The 24,354-nt window shown below is 42.6% G+C and overlaps 1 protein-coding gene across 6 annotated transcripts; it reads left to right on the top strand.

Moving 5' to 3' along the window:
• Positions 1-885: 885 nt before the first annotated feature.
• Positions 886-23,415, top strand: ZFP90 (ZFP90 zinc finger protein). 6 transcript variants are annotated; one of them, XM_084959750.1, is made up of 5 exons: positions 886-1,023; positions 1,348-1,414; positions 14,592-14,718; positions 15,055-15,150; positions 19,594-23,415. In XM_084959750.1, the coding sequence occupies exons 2-5, from the start codon at positions 1,382-1,384 to the stop codon at positions 21,240-21,242; spliced, it is 1,905 nt and encodes a 634-aa protein (XP_084815876.1). In that variant the 5' UTR covers positions 886-1,023; positions 1,348-1,381; the 3' UTR covers positions 21,243-23,415. The 6 variants fall into 6 exon arrangements, with proteins under 6 accessions (XP_084815876.1, XP_084815875.1, XP_020949545.1 ...); XM_084959749.1 differs by having other exon boundaries at positions 886-1,063; XM_021093886.2 differs by having other exon boundaries at positions 886-1,103.
• The last annotated feature ends 939 nt before the right edge of the window (positions 23,416-24,354 follow it).

Genomic DNA, 24,354 nt, shown 5'->3' with positions numbered 1-24,354 from the left:
TAGTCGGATTAGTTTCTGCTGCGCCACAATAGGAACTCCTGCAGCATTGTTTTTTTTAATGTCCATCCTCTTGATAAAGCTTGCAATCATCTTCGACCCTGTGAATATGTAATACTCTTATGTTAAAAAGCCATCTGTCTAGGGAACTTTTTAGACTGGTTATTTGTTATATATAAAACATAATTATGTAAGTCTAATTTTTTTTGTTAAAAGTCCCCATTATTATTTATTTCCGAAGAACAAAATCCTGAGCAATGGGATACCAAGTAATGAGAAAACATGGCAGTGGCACAGTTTGATTTTGAAGACTGTTAGGAAGCCCCAGACTTACCTGAGGGTTTTCCCCCCTGTGGTATCCACCAGTTCATCAAGGATCCTAGTCGTAGCATACATGGTCTGAGGAAGCAGGGTCCCAACCTTTGGTAGCGACTCAAGGGTGAAGACGGCATAGAAGAGGTAACGTTGCTCCACTCCCTTCACTGTCTTATTCCTACAGCTGAAGGCAGCACCTGAAATTATCTAGTTGGTGGATTTACATTTTTGCTATTGACCTCGTCCACAGGAGTGTACGCTCGCTCCCACAAAGCAGGATCTTTCCTGCCGGATCTACCGCTGTGCCCTCCCCTCCCTCGCCCCCCGGCAACACGCTCCTGGCGCAGAGCAGGCGCTCAGTGATTATTACCGGAATGAGCGGACACAGGGGTACTCGAGTCCACTCTCTGACTCCTTCGGCCCAGATAGCGGTCCCTACTGGGGTGACTGTGAAAGCGCGGCGTCCTCCGCGGCTGCCCGGGTGGGACCCACGCGCGAGGACCTCTGGGAAGTGTAGTCGCCAGCCCTTCTTCGCCCGCAGTTACGGGCCCGAGGCTCCGTGTGCGCAGGCGCACTTCCGGCTCTACCCCGCCGCTGCGGCCATTGTCCGGCCCCGGCGCAGCTCGGCCCGCTTTGGGCCGCCCCTGGCGCTTCAGGATTCCAAAGGACTGATCCTGCAGCGGGGGCGGGAGGAGCCGACCCGAGTCTTGGGTGGGCCTAAAGTCGCCAAATCCCAAGCTTCCAGGAGGCGGTGATTCCGAGCGCGCGTGTCCGGGTGGCACCTCCCACGGGTTTGACTCTGTGCACAAGGCCGCGCCCACCGTCCTGCGGGTGGGACTGGGCGTGGCCGGAGGAGGGTGTCGGGAAGGCGGCGAGCCTTTAATTTAGGGGAGGCTGGCTTAGGCGGGGCCCGCACACCTTCCTCTCTCTCGCACTTGGAGAGATAGCAGAGAGGCGGAGGCTGGTCCGGCCAGGCGGGGCACGGTGGGGTCGCCGCTTCCAGCCGGCTGAGTGGGCCCTCTCCTCTCTCCCCAGACCCAGTCTGGAAGCCTGGCCCAGCGACGCAGGAATGGCCCCGAGGCCTCCGACCGCCAGGCCCCAGGTGAGCAGCCGGTTCTTATCCCGGGGTATATTTGGAGCAGTCATTGTTCTCCGCTTGAGCGACTCCCCTTCTTGGGTCGGTCGCCACCTCGGAGCCTCCTAGCCGTACGAAACCGAGGTGTCTAGAGCAGAGAGAGCGGTCTTCCCCAAAGGGGGCTGCCCTGTGGGAAGGAGGGGACCGGGGCTGGATGCGCTAGTGGGAGGAGTTAAGAGTGGACGTAGCGGGAAGTGTCAGTGTCGATGAGAATCGTGAGTGTCAGGCCAGTTCCTGGAACTCTGACAATTAGGACCTAGACAGTGGAGTGACAGGATAGAAGACTGTAGAGGAGAAAGTGACTGTCAGTGAGTGAAGAAGAGGGGAGCTCCAGCTTCTGACCCAGGGGCCATAGAGAGACCTTAAGGGACCAAAGACGGCTGGTCTGGATTTGCCGAGGAAGAGGCTGGAGATGGGCCCTTCCTGGGCAGGGAAGGAAAAAAAAAAAAAAAAAAAAAAAAGGAGGATTTGTCTCATAGCTTTTCATGTCCTTCTCTGCTTTAACGGAGGTATAATGCACATCCCCAGATGTCCAGCCTTCAACTTAATTATGCCAATTCGTGAAACCATTTATGCTTGTGAAAGATGAGGCCTTTTCTAGAAGCATCTCAATTCTGAGGTTACCCACCGATTTACACAGTCTCTCAGTGAAAGTAAAACAAGGTCCAGATGATATTTTAACCCACTCTTCCTTTACAATTAAGGAAGAATCACAGATCCTAGTTGCTAGGGTGTGAGACAAAGCAGTAGAGATAAAAATACCAGTGTTCTTTAAACGAAGTTTACAGTAAGTTAAACGCAGCATGTATTGCCTTTATATTTTTCACTTCTTGTTATATGTTTTTGTTTTACAGGGATGAGCCTTAGGAAGTGAGACAGTAACAGTACTAGAACAAAGCAGTTATTTGGTTTGAAGAAAGCCTGAGCAAACCACTGTCATTAGCACTTTTCCATTATAAGTGTTTTGCTTAATAGGTTGTGAGAACTAGGATGACTTAATACACTTAAGAGGACGATGATCCTTTTTGAATGTGTCTGTGGGAGGGAGGGGGTGCCTTTTTGATAGTGAAAGTGGATCCGTGTTCTGAGCAGTGAATTTTAGGGACCGCCTTAAACTTCACTTTTGAAGCTGTGTTCCTTAAGCACTGTAGTTCGGTTATATTCTCATGGGATGACCTGACAGTCCACTTGGGTTACCTAACTCAGGCTGCAGATGATGGCTAGGAACGGAGGATGGAACAGAACACTCTCCCTACAAATGGGGCTTTTTAGGCAGAAATTTCCCTTTGTTGCTGGTTTCCTTTCTCTGAGCATGACCCTCAGAGGAATGCAGAAGATGGGTAGATGAGTCGTGTGACTGCTTATTCAGGAAGTTAATGTAGTGGAGGAAGACAGCCGCATGCAGAAGGATAGCACGAGATAGATGGTGGTGAGTGTGGCTGCAGAGACCCAGGGGCTGCTGTGAATGCTGAGGGAGAGGGAGTTCAGCCTGTGGGAAAGAGTCAGTGAAAATTTTGCCTTTGAATAGGAGCAGGAGTCGAAGCAGGTGAAAAACAAAGGGGTTGGAGTAGAGTTGATTGTGTGTCAGGGAAGTTGAAAGGCAAGATGCCGAGACACCTATACAGGAAGCCATTGTCCTATGTGGCAGTGGGTGGGGGCTGCAGATGATGGGTAGATAAGGATACTAGGAAGTATGGACGTCTTTCTTTTTTTTTTTAACCACACCCACAGCAAGTGGAAGTTCCCAGCCCAGGGATTGAACCCGTGCTGCTTTCACGGAGCTTATATCCTAGAAGGAGGAGACAGAAGAAGTCCTAAGTTAGGAAATTGTATCATGTAAGAGAAGGTAACAGCACCTCAAGAAAAGGATAAAAGAGAAAGATAAGGAGGATTGAGTAGGAAAGTGGGGGCTCATGGTAGGAGTGCAGTTGAAATAGGATGGTCAGGTAAGCCTTATCCTTGTTGAGAGGGTGTCATCTGAGCAGACCTGGAGAAGGTGCAGGGGTTAATGCACAGGTCTGGGGAAGGGTGCTCTGGGCAGAGGGAACATCGGGGTGTGTGTCTAATGTGTTCCAGGAGCTGCAAGGAGGCTATTATAGCTTGAGCCAATGTTTTTTGCGCAGGGAACTGTACAGTTTTTTAATTTTAAAGATTGCTGTGAATGAACTGCAGGAGCAAGAGTTTGAAAGTTGGGTCTCCTGTGGGTAAGACTTTCTCCCAGGGTTCAGCTAACAATAGAAGTGGCCACATGGTGGGAGGGGAATGGGAGCAGTGATGTGCTGGGCGGGTTACCTGGAAAATCCTTGGGGCCTGAGGATCATTAGTAACTAACTGTATCTATGCAAACACTCTGCATTCTTTTCTTATAATTGTACTAGGTTTTTAGTTAGAATTTTTAAAAAAGGTGTTCACCATTCGCAAAGTTGAAGCCACCAGAAAAGTAAAAAATGGAGTTTTATAGGAAAAAGCTGCTCATGGAGACCAGGGTTCTGGGTGTTCTGTCTTGAAGGGGAGGAAATGCAGAGAACCCAGGGCCTGGTCTCTCTTGACTCTAGATCCCAAGAGAACTCTATGCTTTGGTCATCAGCATGAATAGACCCAGCAAAGGCTGGCTCAGAAGATCCTTCGGGGAGGCCAAGTCACTTGCTGAACCAGGTCAGGATGTTTGTGCTCAGGGATGTTCAAGCTCCCTCTGCCCAAAGGGCCCCTTTCTTCACCTCTTTCTGAGCTGACTGATGCTGGTTTTTAAGCTTCAGCCCAAAGCCTTCTTCCCCACGGGCAGGTCCTTTGATTCTCCTGGGCATTCCTGTTATGCTAATATCTTATGTCATATGGAGTGGTGTCGTTACCCATCCTTCTCTGTACTGGGCTTTTGGCTTTTTTTTAGGGCAAAACAGTACACAGTGAGTGAGTGTCACATGAATGATCATTCGTAACCACATAACCCCGAGCAGTGATTTTATACATCCTGCATTTTCTACTCCTCACATAGCAAAGATGTAATTTTTTCCAGTTATAGCGATGTGTATTTTCTTTTTCTTTCTTTCTTTTTTTTTTTTTTTTTTTTTGCTTTTTAGGGCCTCACCTACGGCATATGGAGCCTGCCAGTTTAGAGGTCAAATTGGAGCTACGACTGCCAACCTGTGCCACAGCCACAGCAGCCTGGGATCCAAGCCATGTCTGCAACCTGTACCACAGCTCACAGTAACGCTGCATCCTTAACCCACTGAGCAAGGCCAGGGATCCAACCCGAAACCTCATGGTTACTAGTTGGATTCTTTTCCACTGTGCTACAATGGGAACTCCTGTGATGCATGTTTTCTGATAAAACAGTTGCATGGAAGTTCCCGCTGTGGCACAACGGGATGGATGGCTTCTTGAGAGCACTGGGACATAGGTTAGATCCCTTGGCCCAGCACAGTGCATTAAGGATCCAGCTGTGGTATAGACAGCAGCTGCTGCTTGGATCTGATTCCTGACCCGGGAACTCCATATGCCACAGGGTAGTCAAAAAAGAAAAAAAAGAGAAAAAAAAAAAAACGAAAAACAGTTGCATGAAGCAATGTGACGTTCAACTTAATGGTTTTAGGAAATTTTAAAGACAATGTTAGGATGTAAAAACATGTTCCTGTAAGACCTATTTCAAAAATAGGATTATTGGACTTCCTTGGTGGCTCAGCAGGTTAAATATTCAATGTTGTCACTGCTGTGGTGTAGGTGCGATGACTGGCCTGGGGACTTCCACATGTAGCCAAAAAAATGTGTGTGTACATGTCTATATGTAAAATATACTTTTGTTAAGGTATATTTTTATTAAGGTATGTGAGAGTATATATAATACAGACTTTTTAGTGGAAAAAAGTAATTTATGGTCCCTCTTCTTTAGCACTTTTATATCTCTTTCTTTTTTTTTTTTTTTTTTTGGTCTTTTCTAGGGCCGCTCCTGCGGCATATGGAGTTTCCCAGGCTAGGGGTCGAATCAGAGCTGTAGCCACCAGCCTACGCCAGAGCCACAGCAACACGGGATCCAAGCCACGTCTGCAACCTACACCACAGCTCACGGCAACGCCGGATCCTTAACCCACTGAGCAAGGGCAGGGATCAAACCCACAACCTCATGGTTCCTAGTCGGATTTGTTAACCACTGTGCCATAAGGGGAACTCCATGTTTATATTTCTTTTAATGAATTTCTTTCTTTTCTCCCTAAGCATGTTTTTGCCCTGAACATTTTCAATATAGCATTTATTTTTTATTTTTTAAAATGATTTTTATTTTTTCCATTATAGCTGGTTTACAGTGTTGTATCAGTTTTCTACTGCACAGCAAGGTGACCCAGTCACACAGACATGTATGGATTCTTTTTTCTCACATCATCATGCTCCATCATAAGTGACTAGATATAGTGTCCAGTGCTATACAGCAGGATCTCATTGCCTATGCATTCCAAAGGCAAGAGTTTGCATCTATTAACCCCAAGTTTCCAGTCCATCCCACTCCCTCCCCTTCCCTCTTGGTAACCTCAAGTCTGTTCTCCAAGTCCATGAGTTTGTTTTCTGTGGATAGGTTCATTTGTGCAATATATTAGATTCCAGATATAAGTGATATCATATGGTATTTGTCTTTCTCTTTCTGACTTACTTCACTTAGTATGAGAGTGTCTAGTTCTATCCGTGTTGCTGCAAATGGTATTATTTTGTTCTAATTATAACATTTTAATTTTCATACAGTTTTTATGAGGATTTTTCTTTTTTAAAATATCACTTTTAATGGCTCTGTTATATTGCTTTGTATGATATGCCAAAATTTATTTAACTGTTTCTCATAGGACATTTATGTTGGTTCTGAAGTTTCTGCTATTACAAATAATCCTGGGTAAAATCCCATTGGTTACAATAGGCAATTTTTTTTTAATTCTTTTAATCTGTGTTAAGTGAAACAATCCTCGGAGCAGGAGAGAGAGAGATCTTGGCAGGTTTTGGTGCCATACTTATCCTAATTTGTAGAAACATTCAGATTGCTTTTCATCTTTTTCTGCCTTTTCAAAGAATTTACCTATAAAATATTTAGATCCAGAATTTTTATAGAGAGGAAGATTCGGGAACAGTTTTCTCTGTTTCTTCCTCAATTATTAAGTTTCTTCTTTTTCTGTGTGTTAAAATTGGTGGTTTAGGGAGTTCCTGTAGTGGCTCAGCAGTATCAAACCTCACCTTTGAGGATGAGGGTTCCCTCCCTGTCCTCGATCTGTGGGTTAAGGATCTGGCTTTGCTGTAGCTGTGGTGTAAGCCTCCTAGCCTGGGAACTCCATATGCCACAGTGTGGCACTAAAAAGACAAAAAAAAAAAAAAATGGTGATTTAGGATTTTAAAATTATCCTCTTCACTAAGATAGTTCACTTTCTTTCTTTTTTATTTTGTTGGCCACGCCCACAGCTTGCAGAAGTTCCTCAGCCAGGGATTGAACCTGTACCACAGCAGTGACAACACCAAGTCCTTAACTGCTAGGCCACCAGGAAACTCCAGGTCTTTCACATTTCTTAACACAGTGCTGGATATTTTACTGGTTTATTGCCATATCTTTAAATTGGTGGGGGTTTTGTTGTTGTTGTTGTTGTTGTTGCTGGTTTTTTTTGTTTTTTTTTTTTTCTTCTTAGGGATGCACCTGTGGCATGTAGAAGTTGCCAGGCTAGGAGTCAAATTGGAGCTATAGCTGCTGGTCCAAGCCACAGCCACAGCAACACGGGATCCAATCCTGTCTGTGACCTACACCACAGCTCATGGCAATGCTGGATCCTTTAACCCACTGAGCAAGGCCAGGGATGGAACCCACTTTCTCATGGATACTAGTCAGGTTCATTACTGCTGAGCCACAATGGGAACTCCCTAAATTGATTCTTTTTTAATTTCTTCTTTTGCTGCATTTGTCAGAGATTTTTCTGTTGGGCCAGTATTTAAATGGAGCCAGCTTTTAGATTTGGCTATTACTGATAACTTTTTTCCATTTGTCCAAGAATATAATTCACTAATACACAATTTTTTTAAAAAAATCCTCAAAACGACTCCTTGTTTTTCTTCAGTAAGAATTACCCAGCTCTCTTCATTCACTCAGCAGACATTTTTGGAATGTCTGCTCTGTGCCAGGTGGTGGTTCTTTTTGTGTGTGTATATGAATTTTTTTTAATTAAAATATAGTTGATTTACAGTGTTGGGCCAATTTGTGCTGTGCAGCAAAGTGACTCAGTCATACATGTATTTACTTTTCTTATGTTGTCTTCCGTCATGGTCTGTCCTAAGAGATTGGATACAGTTCCTTGTGCTATATAGTAGAACCTCATTGTTTATCCATTGTAAATGCAATAGTTTGCATCTACCAAACCCAAACTCTGAGACCATCCCACTCCCTCCCTCCTCCCCCTTGGCAACTACAAACAAGTCTGTTCTGTGTGTAGATTTCTGTTTTGTAGATAGATTCATTTGTGCCATTTTTTTTTTTTTTTTTTTTTTTTTTGGTCTTTTTGCTATTTCTTGGGCTGCTCCCGCGGCATATGGAGTTTCCCAGGCTAGGGGTCTAATCGGAGCCGTAGCTGCCAGCCTACGCCAGAGCCACAGCAACTCGGGATCCGAGCCGCGTCTGCAACCTACACCACAGCTCACGGCAACGCCAGATCGTTAACCCACTGAGCAAGGCCAGGGACCGAACCCGCAATCCCATGGTTCCTAGTCGGATTCGTTAACCACTGCACCACGACGGGAACTCCTGTGCCATATTTTATATTCCACATATAAGTGGTATCATATGGTATTTGTCTTTCTGACCTCACTTGGTATGATAATCTGTAGGTGCATCTGTTGCTGCGTGGGTGGTGGTTCTTAACCATGGTCACACTTCAGAACCCATCTGGAGAAGACACTTGCTTCCTGTGGGATGACAGTAAGGCTTCAGTGAGAAAATTTAGTGAGAGGGTGTTTCGCCTGCGTTCAATGCTCAGTAAATGTTGGTTGTTGCTTTTTTATACTGAATCATCTGAGGGGCTTTTAAATATTGCTTGGTAGGGCCCTTCATGCATGGACAATTCACTTCCAACATGCTTGATTTTGGAATACTGAAATGAAAAGGAGTTTGAGAAATTGTTGAGAGAGAAAAATGTGAAAATGTAGCTACGGTTATGCAGTGGACATATGGACCAAATACTGAAGCTGGCAGGGGGAAGATGAGGAATCTGGAAAGGCCTCCGAAGGCAAGGGACCATTGAACTGGTTCTGAAAGGATAACTTGTAGAGCTGAGGGTAGAGAGTACATGATAGTCCGAATAGGATGTACAAAGGCGAGGGGACATGAAGTAGAATGATGTGACCCAGGCAGAGTCCACTTGGTGGAATCATGGAGTGGGTGACAGGAGACAGAATTTAAGAGAAAGGTGATTGTCACCTCGAGAGAGTAGCCTAAGGTGGAGATTTAGAACAATGCTGACCAAAACAAACATAAGCTACATGTATAATTTTAAATTTTCTAGTAGCCACAATATAGAAAGAAGCAGGTGAAATTAATTTTGGTAATACATACGATTTACCCCAATATAGCCAAAATCTTATCATTTCTATAGAAGTCAATATTTTACAGTTATTAATGAGGTATTTTACATTTTTTTTTTTTTTGTAACTGAGTCTTTGAAATCCAGTATTTGATAGTTACTGCACATCCTGAATTGGACTGGCCACATCACCAGTGCTCAGTAGCCACATGTGTCTAGCATAAATCTACAGTGTTATTGCCTGGCCTCATGGCACTGTTGGCAAGGGAGGATTTGAGTTGGGTTGAAAGAAGGGAAGGGCCTGAATATAGGCAATATTTTTGAGGGTTTTGGTAACTCTAGGGCATAAAGGAAAAATGAAGAGTCAAGGGCCAGGGCCAGGTTTATGGTTGAGATACTGTAGATGATGCTTTAGCCTGAATAGGGCATCGGTGTATGTATGTGAGGGCTAACAGTAGTCGTGTTACTTCTGTCTGTACTCAGTTGTGAGAGTCACTTTAACTCTGATATCAGGGAATACCGAGTACTTGAGTGAAAATGCTGTACTGTATTCCAGTAAGTTTAATGTGCTCTAATTGGATAAACTTACATGGTCTTAGAGAGGGTAGTTTTTATATTATTATAATTGTGTCTAATATAGATGATTAAATATTATATTTGATAGTTATATTAAATATAATGTTTTGTAGTATAAATGAAGTATTTTAAAATATGTAATGTAAATAATTTGGTTATTTTTTACACAGTAGCTGCCAGTCTCTGGTTTTCAGCTTTGCAAAGTTTCAAAACTACAGAGTTTCTTGAGTTATGCTTTTAGAGGATTTCACCTGCAGGGTTGGTACATGGTAGAATTGGAGAATCATGTCTCTTTATATTTGTACATGTGCTTTCTGGACATGCTCTTCACCTGTTATTAAAACTCGTACTTCTTCAGTTCATGCTATAGATGAGAAGATTGGATTCCAGGAGGTCTCTGATTTATCCAAGGATACTATACACTTACCAGTTGTGGAGCTTTTTAGGGGCCATGGAATTGAGTCTTCTCTTAGTATGTGCTGCTTCCAGTTCTTTGCTTTGGGCTGCATCATTTGGCCAAGGTCTTCTTTATGTCAGCATGAGGAAGGGGAACATTTTGATAGTAATTGTTAAATTTTTTTTTGCTTTTTTAGGGCTGCACGTGCAGCACATGGACGTTCCCAGGCTAGGGGTCGAAATGGATCTACAGCCGCTGGCCTGTGCCACAGCCACAGCAATGCCAGATCCAAGCCAAGTCTGTGACCTACACTGTAGCCCATGGCAACATCTGATCTTTAACCCACTGAGTGAGGCCAGGGTTCAAATCCGTGTCCTCATGGATACTAGTCAGATTTGTTAGCACTGAGCCATGATGGGAACTCCCCTTGGAGGCATTTTAAGCGAAGAAATGATTCGATCTGAAAGGTTTTAACAGGATCAGCCTAGTTGTTACATGGAAAGCAGACTTGGGAGGGGACATGAGTGGAAAAGGAGAGACAAGGTAGGAGACTGTAGTAGTGGTCTAGGTAAGAGATGATAGTGGCATGGACTCAGATGAGGGCAGTAAGAATAGGGGAAAGTGGGAGGAAACTAAAGGTTTGTATGCATGATCAAATTTGTGTTTTAGGATGGAACTAGAGACTCTCATACTAAGTGAAGTAAGTCAAAAGAAGAAAGACAGGAGTTACTGTCATGGCTCAGTGGTTAACGACTAGGAACCATGGGGTTGCGGGTTCAATCCCTAGCCTTGCTCGGTGGGTTAAGATTCAGGCATTGCCTTGAGCTGTGGTGTAGGTCGCAGACTCCGCTCGGATCCCACATTGCTGCTGTGGCTGTGGCGTAGGCCAGTGGCTCTAGCTCCAATTGGACCCCTAGTCTGGGAACCTCCATATGCTGTGGAAGCGGCCCTAGAAAAGGCAAAAAGACAAAAGACAAAAAAAGACAGACAAATACTGATGATATCACTTATATCTGGAATCTCATATACAGCCGAAATGTACCTATCTGCAGAAAAGAAACTCATGGACCTAGAGAATAGACTTGTTGGTGGTGGGCGGCGACTGGGAGTTTGGGGTTAGTAAATGTAAGCTGTAGCATTTGGAGTGGAAAAGCAGTGAGATCCTGCTCTATAGCACAGCAAACTATATCTAATCACTTGTGATGGAATATGATGGAGGATAATGTGGAAAAAGAATGTATAAATGTATAACTGGGTCATTGGTGTACGGCAGAAATTGACAGAACATTGTGAATCAACTATAATAAAAAATTTTTTTAAAAACCCAACAAATTTGTGTTTTAGAGAAGTGACTCCAATAGCATATAGAAAAGAGGTGGTGGGAACATGAGTAGGAGAACAGAGGCCAATTGTCCTGCCAGGGCAAGAAATGATGAGTGGCCTGGACTAGACATTTGTTTACTGATCAGCACATTCCTTACCATTAGTTCAACCTATTTGGGGAAGCAGAATAAGGTCAGGAAGTCTTGTGTTAAATACAGGGAACCATTTAAGCAAAGGAATCCAGGTTGGCTGCTGAGTCTGTTTCTAAACCAAGGGGCCATATGTTTAGAGGACAGAGTAGGTAATAGAAATGTGTTACTTCTCACAATCTCACTTAAAATGTCTGCCTTGGTCCAAACCTTTCACCTGCTGGCCATGCACATCCCAAGTCCAGCTTTCTCTAGCTTATCAGTCCCTGGACTAGATTCCCACTTTGTCTTTTCCCATCCAAATGGTACTTACCTCTTAAGGCCCAGTGCATAGCCAGCCTTGAAGCTTCTCTCAGTTTTCCCTGATCAGAAGGCTTGTAGCACCTCACTTTCATATGTATTGTCTCATATCATGCTCTAATAAATAACACAGTTTAAAATAAACAAACCAAGGACTGCAGTGTTTTCCATTTGCATTTTTATTCTGCCATGGTGCATGTGGTAAAGCCAGGCCCCTGGCAAATATCTAGTTATCTAGTGTCTTTTTTTTCTTTAATCTAGTGTCATTTTGCCTGGCACAGACAGATCCCAGACATCTGAAAGAAAAATCTGCCATGTTTCCACCCTTCACTGTTCTTATGGGGACATGGTCACAGCATTGAGCAGGACTGTGATATGGAGGAGCCACTGTTGTGTATGGATGTGGTCCTGCACCTCACTCCATAGGAGATGGGGCCATGCCCCTTTTCTCTAAAATTCAGGTCTTAGCCATCTCCTTAAGGCTCAACTCAGTCAGGAAATAGATATTTAGTGTTGGTCAAGTACTCACCAGACATTGGTGTGTTAGAGTTAAAAAAAAAAAAAAAAGTACAGTCCCTGCCCTCATTTGTGCTCACCTGGGAATGCTCAACTAGGAAAATAAGCATTAAATAGATTATTAGGCCTGCTTGAATAGTTGTGGTTGTGCAGAGTGACTTAAAGCACATAATATGGGGATTGACCCTCCATTGGGGGATCATAGGACCTCATGGAAAATCTGCTAACCTAGCCCTCAGGTATGAAGTGGAGTTAGCAAGGGAGAGAATAATGCGAGAGTAGGGAGGGAGCCATACCCTCTAAGCACATGGGGAGAAGGGCATGGAATAAGATAGAAACCTCCATGTAACTTGTCCTCACTGCTCCAGTGAACTCATGGCTCTGCTTTCAGTGTATTTTCATACAAATTATCTTCACATACTTTATTATGTACTTCTAAAAAATTGTTATTGGAGACAGTTGACTTACGGTGTCATTAGTTTCAGGTGTACAGCAAAGTAAACCAGTTAAACATATCCATGTATCCATTCCTTTTCAGATTCTCTTCTCATATGGGTCACTACAGAGTATTGAGTAGAGTTTCCTGTGCCATACAGTGTCCTTGTTAGTCATCCATTCCATATATGATAATGTGTATATGTCAGTCCCAACCTCCCATTTTATACCCCCACCTCCCCAGTATTATGTACTTCTTCAGGTAGAAATCTAACCATGACCAAAGGAGGTATTTCAAGTCCGGCATGGTGTTAAGTCCCATGACTGAATGAGGCCTGAAAAGGCAAGACAGAAACCCTGTGAGCATCAGAACGGACAGTTTGGAGGCATGGGGGTCCTCAGCCAGACTAGTTTCAGCAGGTGGTGAGGAAGAAGTGATTGGAGTGGAGTAAAGCAGAAAAAGATCTTTGACCTAGCAGTTCTAGTTCTAGCTAGCTGACTATAGAAATTCTAGCATATTTGCACAAATAAGATGTATTGCAATAATGTTTGTAGTAGCAAAGTATTGAAACTAATCCAAATATCTATTAACATGAACTGGTCCATTTATTCATTCACCACATTTTTTTAAAGCATCCACTGTGTGCTGGATATCATTCTAAGCACTCTGAAGAAGATAGATAAAGTCCCTGTTTTCATGGAACTTGCAGTCAGGGAGACAGAAAAGCTAACAAGAAATATCAAAGCACAAGCATCTAATCTGAATCTGCTTCGTTCCTGAGTTCAGATGGCAGGAATTTGGACAGCAAGAGATATTTGTGCTAGGAGGAAAATTAAGCATTATAATATGATGCACAGTAAATTAGAAGGACGTGGTAAGAACACTTTTCTGAGGTGGCAGTACTGGACATGAGACCTCAATGATTAATAACTGATTGCCAACCATGTAGTGATCCCAAGGCCCAGGGAGGGAATAAACGTGATATATTCAAGGATCAGTCAGCATAGCCAGAGCCCTTTGAGTGTTGGAGAAGTTTTAATCTTGTTCTTTTATTTATTTATTTGTTGTCTTTTAGGGCCACACCAGTGGCATATGGAGGTTCCCAGGCTAGGGGTCGAATCTGAGCTGCATCTGCGACCTACACCACAGCCCATGGCAACGCCAGATCCTTAACCCACTGAGCAAGGCCAGGGATCGAATCCGCATCCTCATGGATGCTAGTTGTGTTTGTTGACCACTGAGCCACAATGGGAACTCCTGAATCTTGTTCTTAGTGCTGTGGGATGCTCTGAGGTTTGGCAGTGGGTATGTTATGGTACAACTGCGCTGTGGCATGCTGTGAAGCAGTGGAAAGGAATAGGTGAGATTACATACAGCACTATGGGAAGAGCTCCAAGATACATAGTTAAATATAAAAAGCAAGTTGTAGAGCAATGTATATGGTAGTTCACAAAGAAAGGTTGTTTATATGAGTGTGTGTAAAACATGGAAAGGAACTGTTAAGTGTGTATATCGTACTGTTAACAATGGTTATTTGGAGGGAGTTTAGTGGGATTGATGATGGGAATAAAAGAGGGTTGTCACTTTTTATTCCCTGCCGTATTTGGATTTTGTAACAAAGAAGGTGCTCGGAGCATGAGGAATTAGTTACTGTATAAAAAGGCTTGGCTTTGAAGGGAAACAAGAAGAGAGCTTAGTAGGGATCGTGGGATGTATTGTCTATCATGACTTTCCTGCCTGCAATGTTAGATTCTTTAGGAAATTATGTAACACCTAGTGTGTTTAACCCAACATTGCCCCCTCAGGATATCAGACATGTGATTACCATTTCTGATAGACCCTACAGTAGGTTACCAGTTATCGCCATGGGAACATCTGTGGGGTTGATCCCTACTTGAGCAGAAATGTGATCCTACAGGAATCAGTGACATTTAAGGATGTGGCTGTGAACTTCACCCAGGAGGAATGGCACCACGTGGATCCTGCTCAGAGGCGTTTGTACAGGGATGTGATGCTGGAGAACTATAGCCACTTGGTTTCTGTTGGTAAGAACCACATCTCATTGTCTTCTCATTGGTGGGGCTTTACTTTCCCAGTTGCTAGGATTGTGGGGCTCGTGGTTTGGGTGACCATAGTCAAGGTGTTCAGGGTCAGCTTGCTCATCTTTTTGGTACCCAGCTTTATGGATTTCTGAGCCACTCTTTAGGTAAAAGGTCTTTCTTCTGCAGAATGGGAGTAGGTCCTTTGATTGCATGACTCTTCAAATTGCACCTTTTTTTCCCCTTCAGAGCTCCTGAGGATCAAGGCCTAGTACTGAGTTGTAGAGGGTTCTTTGTCCACTTGCACAAACAACCAAATCTTGTGTATTTACCCATGAGCAGGATATCAAGTCTCCAAGCCAGAAGTGATCTTCAAATTGGAGCAAGGAGAAGAGCCATGGATAGCCGAGGGAGAAATCCAAAGACCTTTCTGTCCAGGTAAATAAGTGAGACTCAAGCATGTAGGAATCACTGCAGACAGTGGCACAGCTGAGGGAGAGGGAAGCACCTTCAGGTTGCTGCCTTGGGAGCTCCTAGGCCTGTAGAAGAGGCTGCACCATCTCCTGGATGACACTTACATACATCTCCCTTCTCCGATAGGGTGTTTCTGCTGCTGGTAGGTCTTGGAGGAAGAGGTACCCCTTGTTTTCCTTCCAAAAGTAGCCCTTTGTTATACACTTAGAATACCATCTCTCCCTATCCTATAACCCACTTGCTGGATTATTTTCTCTTCTGATGTCTTTCATTGTTTAAAGATCTTTCTTCTCATTCAGATGTTAATTGAACTTCCATGTCTCCTCCTTGCTTTGTCTTGCTGCTTTCACTGTCAGATGCCCCACACTTGTAGGAAATACCCACAGCCTTCATTCTCACTTCATAACTTGCTTCCAGACTTCTTTCCTTGACTGTGCTCCTGTACCACCTGTCTGGGCAGCAACACCGTCTTCCTTCCATCCTGCGCTCTCACTGATTTGATTCATTTTCTTCCCCTACAGTTCCTGGAGTATCATCCTCTCCTGGTTTTTCTATTTGTTGAATGCTTCTTGGCTTTATCTTGGGCTTCTCTTGCTTTTCCCTCAAAGTGAATCTACCTTAAGGAGCCTGCCTTCTGGTGGCTTCTTTCTTTCTGTGTCACCTCCTTATAAAAGGTTGTCTACCTGCCTTCTGGTAGTCCCAGCTCTTCATTCTGTGCTGTAAACTAAGAATTGTCCTTACTTACACCCAGGTCACTTGTTTTCCTTCTCATAGGACTCCTCCACTTAGAAGTCCCACACAGTTCTTATTAAAGGTGTAAAATCTAAATCAGTCATCTTGCATCCCCAGTCAAAACATTTTGCAACTTTACCCATTACCCATTTCTCCCCTTGCCTGTGAAAAGTTACTGACTTTCCAATCTCTCAAGCTAGACACCCATAGTCAGTCTAGTCTTTTTCCTTCAAGCTAGGCTATTTTCCTCCTTTGAGAAGTATCTTGGAATTTCCTGCCTGTTAACTTGGACTGGCCACATCCTAAACCAAAACCCAGATTTAGATTACTATAATTCCCAGTTGAAACTTCTCACTCTATCTTATCTTTTTGTAATCCATATTGGATTTTTTTTGCCTTTTAGAGCCTCATTCACGGCATAAGGAGTTTCCCAGGCTAGGTGTCCAGTCAGAGCTGCAGCTGCTGGCCACAGCCACAGCCATGTGGGATCCGAGCTTCATCTGTGACCTACACCACAGATCGTGGCAACACCAGATTTTTAACCCACTGAACGAGGCCAGGGATTGAACCCTCAACCTTACAGTTCCTAGTTGGATTCGCTTCTGCTGAGCCACAATGGGAACTCCAGTTTGGTTTTTTTTTAATTTTTAATTTTTAAAAATTTTTTGGCTACAGCTTGCAGAGGCTTGATGTGGAATATCAGTTCTTAGACCAGAAGTCGAACCTGGCCTGCTGTGCTGAAAGTGCCAAGATGTAACCCCTAGACACCAGGGAACTCCCAATATTGGATTTTAAATTTTTTATTATTTTTAATTTTTTTAACTTTTTATTTTTCTATTCTAATTTATTTTGCTTTTTAGGGCCGCACCCTTGACCTATGGAAGTTCTCAGGCTAAGGGTCAAATTGGAGCTACGGCTGCTGGCCACAACCAGAACATCTTGGGATCCAAGCGACATCTGCAACCGGCACTACAGCTCATAGCAATGCCAGATTCCCCTGCCCTCTGAGTGAGGCAAGGGATTGAACCCGCACCCTCATGGATACTGGTCAGATTTGTTTCTGCTGCACCACAATGGGAACTCCAATATCGGATTTTTTAAATCATAGTTCTATTGAGATATAATTCACATACCATAAAATTTACTCTTTTAAAGTGCACAGTTCACTTGTTTTGGATATTTACAGAGTTGTGTAGCCATCACCACTATTGAATTACAGAATGTGTTCAGCACCCCAAAAAGAAGTCCTGTACCCACTAGCTGTCACCTTGCATTTCCCATCCCTCCCAGTTCTTGGCAACCATTAATCTACTTTTCATCTCTATGGATTTGCCAATTCTGGATATTTTCTATAAATGGAATCATAATATGGAGCTCTTTGCGACTGGCTTGTTTGTAATGTTTCTGATTCATGTAGCATGTATCAGAATTTCATTCCTTCGTATTGCTGAGTAATATTCTATGGTATGGATATATCATACTTGTTTATTCATCACTTGATGGACCATATTGGATTTTAATACTTTAGCTTCATAAACCACCCACCTCTGAAAGAACCTTGCTATAACTCCTTGTACCTCATTGTGGCAAGCAGAATGATTTTCCTTGATTTAGAGGTCCCTATTATACCCTCCAATATTATCTTTTATTGCTGTTTAAAAAAAAAAAAAAAAAAGCTCCACTTAGGTTGAACTTCTTTTTGATGTTTTCTGTAAGTAGCATACACTTTCTCTCATTAGATAATATTTATGCCTATTCAAAGCCATCTATTCTTTAAGTTCAAGATCTGTCCAATCCATAAAACCTATATACAGTATACTAATATATTAACCTTTCTTCCCTGATCACCAGATACCATTTATGTCATCTCTACCACACAAATTCAGATTTGATAATATACTATCTGATAGGTTTGGGGATTTTTTTAGTCATCAAAGAATTGAGTCTCATTTTTATTCTTAGATTTTTAAGCTCTTGGAGAGTCTGTTTATTATATTTCTATGTATTTTCTGTCTGTGTTACAGAACATATAGAAGGCAGTCAGAAATTACTTAATTATTATGAAATCTGGCTTGGGAGAGAACTTTCTCATTCATTCATTGCAACATGCATTTTCTTAAATGTCCCATTGAGAAGTATTCTAAAAGTTAATATAAAGCATTTTTATCCTCAGGAGTTTAGAATTGAGTCTTGTTCCAGGGTAAGGAATTTGGGAGTTTAAGACCCCTTAGTTGCTTTTTTTTTTTTTTTTTCCCCTCCTAAGTGAAAAATTTCAAACATATGAGGAATTGAAAAAATTATACAGTGAAGACCACCTTGATTCTATTTATAGTTAATATCATTATATTTGCTTTACCATGTATCTTTCTTTTTGTCCATCTGTTGTCTTACTTTTGATGCATTTTTACAGTGACTTGCAGACATGAGTGCATTTCACCCCCACATACTTCAGCATGTATGTCATTGACTAGAGTTCAGTATTTTTTTATAATTCTTTTTTTCTTTCTTTTTAGCAAATTTTACTTTACAATGAAATTACACCTCTTATATATACCATCCAGTTGATTTTGACAAATGTATTCTCCCATCTAACCCAAACTCCTGTTGATATGGAACATTTCCATCACTCTAGAAACCTCCTTCCCCTTAGTTTTTAAGGGTGACCATTCTTAGAATCTAGACACTAATTAAATTTCCGCTGTTAGTATTCAGAGTTAAAGAGAGGTTTAGAGATCAATTTTTAGGCAGACTAAAATAAATCATTTTTCAGAGTTCCCATCATGACTCAGTGGTTAATGAATCTGACTAGGAACCATGAGGTTGTGGGTTTGATCCCTGGCCCCACTCAGTGGGTTAAGGATCCAGCATTGCCATGAGCTGTGGTGTAGGTCACAGACACAGCCCAGATCCTGCATTGCTGTGGCTGTGGCATAGGCCGGCAGCAACAGCTCCAATTAGACCCCTAGCCTGGGAACTTCCATATGCCATGGGTGCAGCCCTAAAAAGACAAAAGACGAAAATAAATAAATAAATAAATAAGTAAAATTATTTTTGGTTAGGAGAGGTGATTAATGTAGAATTAGAACTCAAATAGACTAACACAGTTCCAGTTGTTGTAAAGGCGAGGATGATTTGCCTCTTGAAATATTACTTTTTTTCAGCTTGGGAAGTATAGCCCTTGATCTTCAAGTATGTCAAAGAACTATTTCAGTTATAATCACTGGCTGCAGATTTTTCTCTGCAGGGTTTGAAGATTTGAAGCCTCAGAGGTGACTTTAATATGAAATGGATGTATTAGGAAGATAGATTCTGTGGCAGTTTGTAAAATGGACAGGAGACATGGAGAGCAGATAGGATTCTGCAAGACGGACTCTGATTCTGTTCCATTTGTATCTATGCCTAACTCTGTCATGCCCACCTCTTCCCTTATTCCCTAACAAGCCCTCCAATGTGGGCTTCCTCATTCTGGACTTACCCTTCACTCTGGATCTGCAGTCTGCACTGTCACCTCTCTCCACTCTTCCTTTCTCCATTTTGGGTCTTCTCCTCAAGCTACAGGACTAATGTCAAAACAGAGTGATGTATAATTTATCTCTTTCACTTCCTCATTCCTACTGTAGCAGTTTGTTTCAACAGGAAGGAAAAGGGGACTTTTGCACTTTGGATTTCTTTCAGACTGGAAGACCAGGCCTGAAGCCAAATCTTCAAATCTGCGGCAGAACATATCTGAAGTATTCCCTAGCACAGACGATCTCTCACATGCCACATTAGAAGATGCTTGGGATGTTAGTGGCCAGTTAGAGAGACACCAGGAAAACTGCAAGAGACATCTGGGGCCAGATGCATCCACCCCGAAGAAAATAATCACACCAGAAGAAACTTGTGAGCAAAATAAATTTAGCGAAAACTCTAGGTTTAACACAAACCTGGTTATACAACTGAACATTCCTCCAAGGCCTAGTGAATGTGATTCGCTTGGGAGCAATTTGGGACATAATTCAGACTTAATCAATCAGAACAATGTCCTTGCAAAAAAGAAACCTTATAAATGTAATAAATGTAGAAAAGCCTTTATTCACAGGTCGTCACTTACTAAACATGAGAAAACTCATAAAGGAGATGGATCTTTCCCCAATGGTACAGATCAGGGAATTTATCCTGGAAAGAAACACCATGAATGTACTGACTGTGGGAAAACCTTTCTCTGGAAGACACAACTTACTGAGCATCAGAGAATTCACACTGGGGAGAAACCCTTTGAATGTAATGTGTGTGGGAAGGCCTTCAGGCATAGCTCATCCCTTGGTCAGCATGAGAATGCTCATACTGGAGAGAAACCTTATCAGTGTAGTCTCTGTGGGAAAGCCTTCCAGCGCAGCTCCTCCCTTGTTCAACACCAGAGAATTCACACTGGAGAGAAACCCTATCGATGTAATTTGTGTGGGAGGTCTTTTAGGCATGGCACATCCCTCACCCAGCACGAGGTCACACATAGTGGAGAGAAACCCTTCCAGTGTAAGGAATGTGGGAAAGCCTTTAGTCGATGTTCCTCCCTTGTCCAGCATGAGAGGACTCATACAGGAGAGAAACCTTTTGAATGTAGCATATGTGGGAGGGCTTTTGGTCAGAGCCCATCCCTTTATAAACATATGAGAATTCATAAGAGAGGCAAACCTTACCAAAGCAATAACTATGGCATAGATTTCAAGCACACCTCATTACTTACTCAAGATGAAAGCACTCTCACTGAGGTGAAATCCTATCATTGCAATGACTGTGGGGAAGACTTCAGTCACATCACAGACTTTTCTGACCATCAGAGGAGTCACACTGGAGAGAACCCCTATGATTGTGAGCAGGCCTTTAGTCAACAATCCATTTCTTATCCTGGAGAGAAACCCTATCAATGTAATGTATGTGGGAAAGCTTTCAAAAGGAGTACGAGTTTCATAGAGCATCACAGAATTCATACTGGAGAAAAACCCTATGAATGTAATGAATGTGGAGAAGCCTTCAGTCGACGTTCATCACTGACTCAACATGAGAGGACCCACACTGGAGAGAAACCCTATGAATGTATTGACTGTGGGAAAGCCTTTAGTCAGAGTTCATCCCTCATTCAGCATGAGAGAACTCATACTGGAGAAAAACCCTATGAATGTAATGAATGTGGACGAGCCTTCCGAAAGAAAACCAATCTGCATGATCATCAAAGAATCCATACTGGAGAAAAACCCTATACTTGTAAGGAATGTGGGAAAAACTTCAGCCGGAGCTCAGCTCTTACGAAACATCAGAGAATTCATACACGAAATAAACTCTAGGAACCCTGACATTAAGGAATGTCCTGAAAGCTTTAGGTAAAATGCTGTTCTTATTCAGTATCCATGGATTCTTACTGGAGAGGAAGCTTGAGAATGTAATGAAGTTTTGTGTGTGTGTGTGTGTGTGTGTGTGTGTGTGTGTGTGTGTGTGTGTACACGTTGTGTGTAGAGAAATTCTGCTAGGAGCCTATTGGTTTTTTTAATAAAAGCCACATACTCAGATTGGATTACAGGTGTGTGTAAAAACAAGCATCAGATATAACCTGTTAGAAATGATATGCCTATATATTGGACTTTGAAAAGTTTTTGAATATATATATGCAGGAGATCACCAACTTTCAACAGTTTAACTTATAATTTTCACTGTTTACAACCTTCTTAATAAATAAGACTCCTGCAGCAGTGACCAAAACTGATTTTTAAATTGTTCGACAACTGCATTCAGCTGCAGCTCTTACATTAAATTTATCACAGAATCCAATTCCACCTTCAGGAATTCACGATTCCGAGAACTAGATCAGCTGGTCCAACCACTTCATTGTACAGATGAAGAAACTGCAAGCCAAAGATGTGAAGTGGTTAGCACAGCATGATACAGTTTCTGAAGGCAAGTCTGGGTGAAAAATGCAGATCTCCTGGATCTTTGTTCCCCAGTCTTTCCACTGAAAAGATATTTTGGAATTCAGAGCTTTAAAATAAGTTTTAAAATAAATCATATGCACAAATATTTAATGAGCACTCAGGAGCTGGATACTTTGGGAGTTCATAAAAGCATAAGAGGCAGCAAGATGTATGCAAATTTCATACTTATTTAAAGTTGGAAGCTTACAAACCAAAATGTTAACAGAAATTGTAAATAGTTTAACTACTAATGACTTTTTTTCTTTTCCCAAGTGTCATACTTCAGTTAACATATGTCAGTTTCATAGAATTATTGTCTTCCTACTGTGCTTTTCATGATCCTTCCATGAAAAAGCACTGCCCTAAGCTTCCTATATTGGATCAATGGGATGATAACACAGAACTAAGAGAAAAAAGATGATGCCCCAAATTAATTTTACTGTAGAAAAGTGTATATTCAATTATCCACTGCCATAACATTTGCCTTTAAAACAGTTTAGAGAATCAGCATGTAATGAATCACTTTGTATGTCAAGGAAATTTTCACAATTAAAAAATTAACTTTTTTAGCTCTGTGGTGCTTTTCCATCAGTAGAACATGAAGTAAATGTCAGCATCCCACTCTAATCTTTAATATCCCCCGGTGCCTCCCATGGGCTATCCTAATGGAATGTCCAGAATCCACTGGTTCATTGGCACCAGTATTGACAATAAATTTGGAACCAACTGTGGACATTGACCCTGCATGAAAGAGCCTCTGCACCCTCTAAGATCAGCACATTTTCCCACCCTAATGATGAATCATGGGGAGTGATATGTAGTGGTGTTGATGGTGAACCTTTCCTATTGGCTTCTTTGCATGCAGCCTAGCAAGATCCATAATCTTTGTCTCATCCTGGACAGCATGAGACGGCTCCCAAACATCCTTCATAATTCTCTGCAGGAAAAAATTTGCTGGGGCCCAAAATGTGGCATGTATAGCCCAATGAGTTTATCACATGTGGAGCAAGATGGGATATTCTATAGCTGATCTGCCCTTCAAGACTTTAACCCTTCAAAATACCTTCTGATGTTCCATAGGTAGCATACACATAATGCCAAGACCATGCTTGTGTTGCCTGATACATAGTTGACAATGGGTAATTCTACTCTAAATCTCCCCTACCAATTGGCTAGGATGCCTATCAGGAACTCATTTTGGTGCTCATTTTTTTGGGATCCCCATACTGGACTGTTTTCAAGAAGGCATGAATTGTAACCAACTGAGTGCTACCCGACTGTTAAAGTTTATAAAGGCTTAGTTCTGGAAGAACTAAAGGAGACCACTGGTTTGTGTGTGGAGTCTGGCCTAAATCCAACCAATCTCTGGATCTCAGCACATCTTTGCTGGCAGGAGGGAGCCCAGGATGCATGTATGGCTGATTGAGCAGAGGATTCTCTAGTCCCAGCAACCATGCACCATGCACTTATGAAGACTCAGATTTCTAGGCCATATGAAATACACCCTTGTAACATCATTGTATTATTTCAATAAATAGCCTCTTTTGTCAAATGGGAGTCAGTTTGACTTTCTCAGTTTCAGAACTTGGCTAAGATTAAAGAGTGGCGCATCAAGGAAGACGAATTAACTGCTAAACTCATCGCAGCCAGGTGAGTCAATAATAGCTACCGTTTATTGAATGCTTACTACAACTCTCCTTTCTAGGTCTTGTAGAGTCTCTCGTCTGCTCAGCTTCCCCTGCCCCCTTTTCCTCTCTTGTAACAGTCCCTGTGGTACTGATCACAGGGACACAGTCAGGACATCCTGGGGCTCAGTGATAGTTCAGGACAAACATTTGCCTATGAGCAAGTGGTTACCTTTGACACAGTTTTTTAAAACAGAGGTTAGCAAAGATATTTTAATTGGGGTTGCCAGGCTGGTAAGGTAAAGGCCTAGAGGTGCAAGGTGCCTGGTCCCTTAACAGAGAGAGGAAGGCTCTTGTAGAAGGAGAGGATACAGCCACCATGATGATGTTCTCATTTCTAATTCCTGAGGTCAGGTCCTTGGACTTGGCTTAATTTCTGAAGCTCTTGCTGGGATTCAGTGGGCTCCCAGCTGTCAGTCCAAAGATTCCCCCTTTATTATGTTTCTGTTGCTTACATTAAAAAAAGTTAATGCACATATTCTGTTTTATAATGGGGAGAAAAGCCCAAAGAGGTAGAGCACTACCTGTGGCAGATTCACACTTGGAACCCAGAACTGCCTGACTGCAAAGGCATAGCTCTTGGGAGTTCCCATCGTGGCTTAGCAGAAATGAATCCGACTAGCATCCATGAGGATGCAGGTTCGATCCCTGACCTCACTCAGTGGGTCAGGGATCTGGCATTGCCGTGAGCTGTGGTGTAGGTCACACATGCGGCTCAGATCCCACATTGCTGTGGCTGTGGTGTAGGCCACAATTTCAACCCCTAGCCTGGGAACTTCCATATGTCAAGGGTGCAGCCCTAAAAG

Source organism: Sus scrofa, chromosome 6, assembly GCF_054392235.1.
Source record: "Sus scrofa isolate SSC_HxYL_T2T_F1_AM1 chromosome 6, Sscrofa_HxYL_maternal_Yorkshire_Landrace_v2.0, whole genome shotgun sequence".
In the NCBI taxonomy this organism is placed as follows: domain Eukaryota; kingdom Metazoa; phylum Chordata; class Mammalia; order Artiodactyla; family Suidae; genus Sus; species Sus scrofa.
Note: the sequence above shows the minus strand (reverse complement) of the source record. Positions and strands in the feature narration are given on the sequence as shown.

Excerpts from the sequence above, each read along its gene's own strand:
- ZFP90 (XM_021093883.2), top strand. The coding sequence starts at position 1,382 with ATGGCCCCGAGGCCTCCGACCGCCAGGCCCCAG. Across the intron at positions 1,415-14,591 it reads CTCCGACCGCCAGGCCCCAG|GAATCAGTGACATTTAAGGA; the intron begins GTGAGCAGCCGG and ends GTGATCCTACAG. Across the intron at positions 14,719-15,054 it reads TAGCCACTTGGTTTCTGTTG|GATATCAAGTCTCCAAGCCA; the intron begins GTAAGAACCACA and ends ACCCATGAGCAG.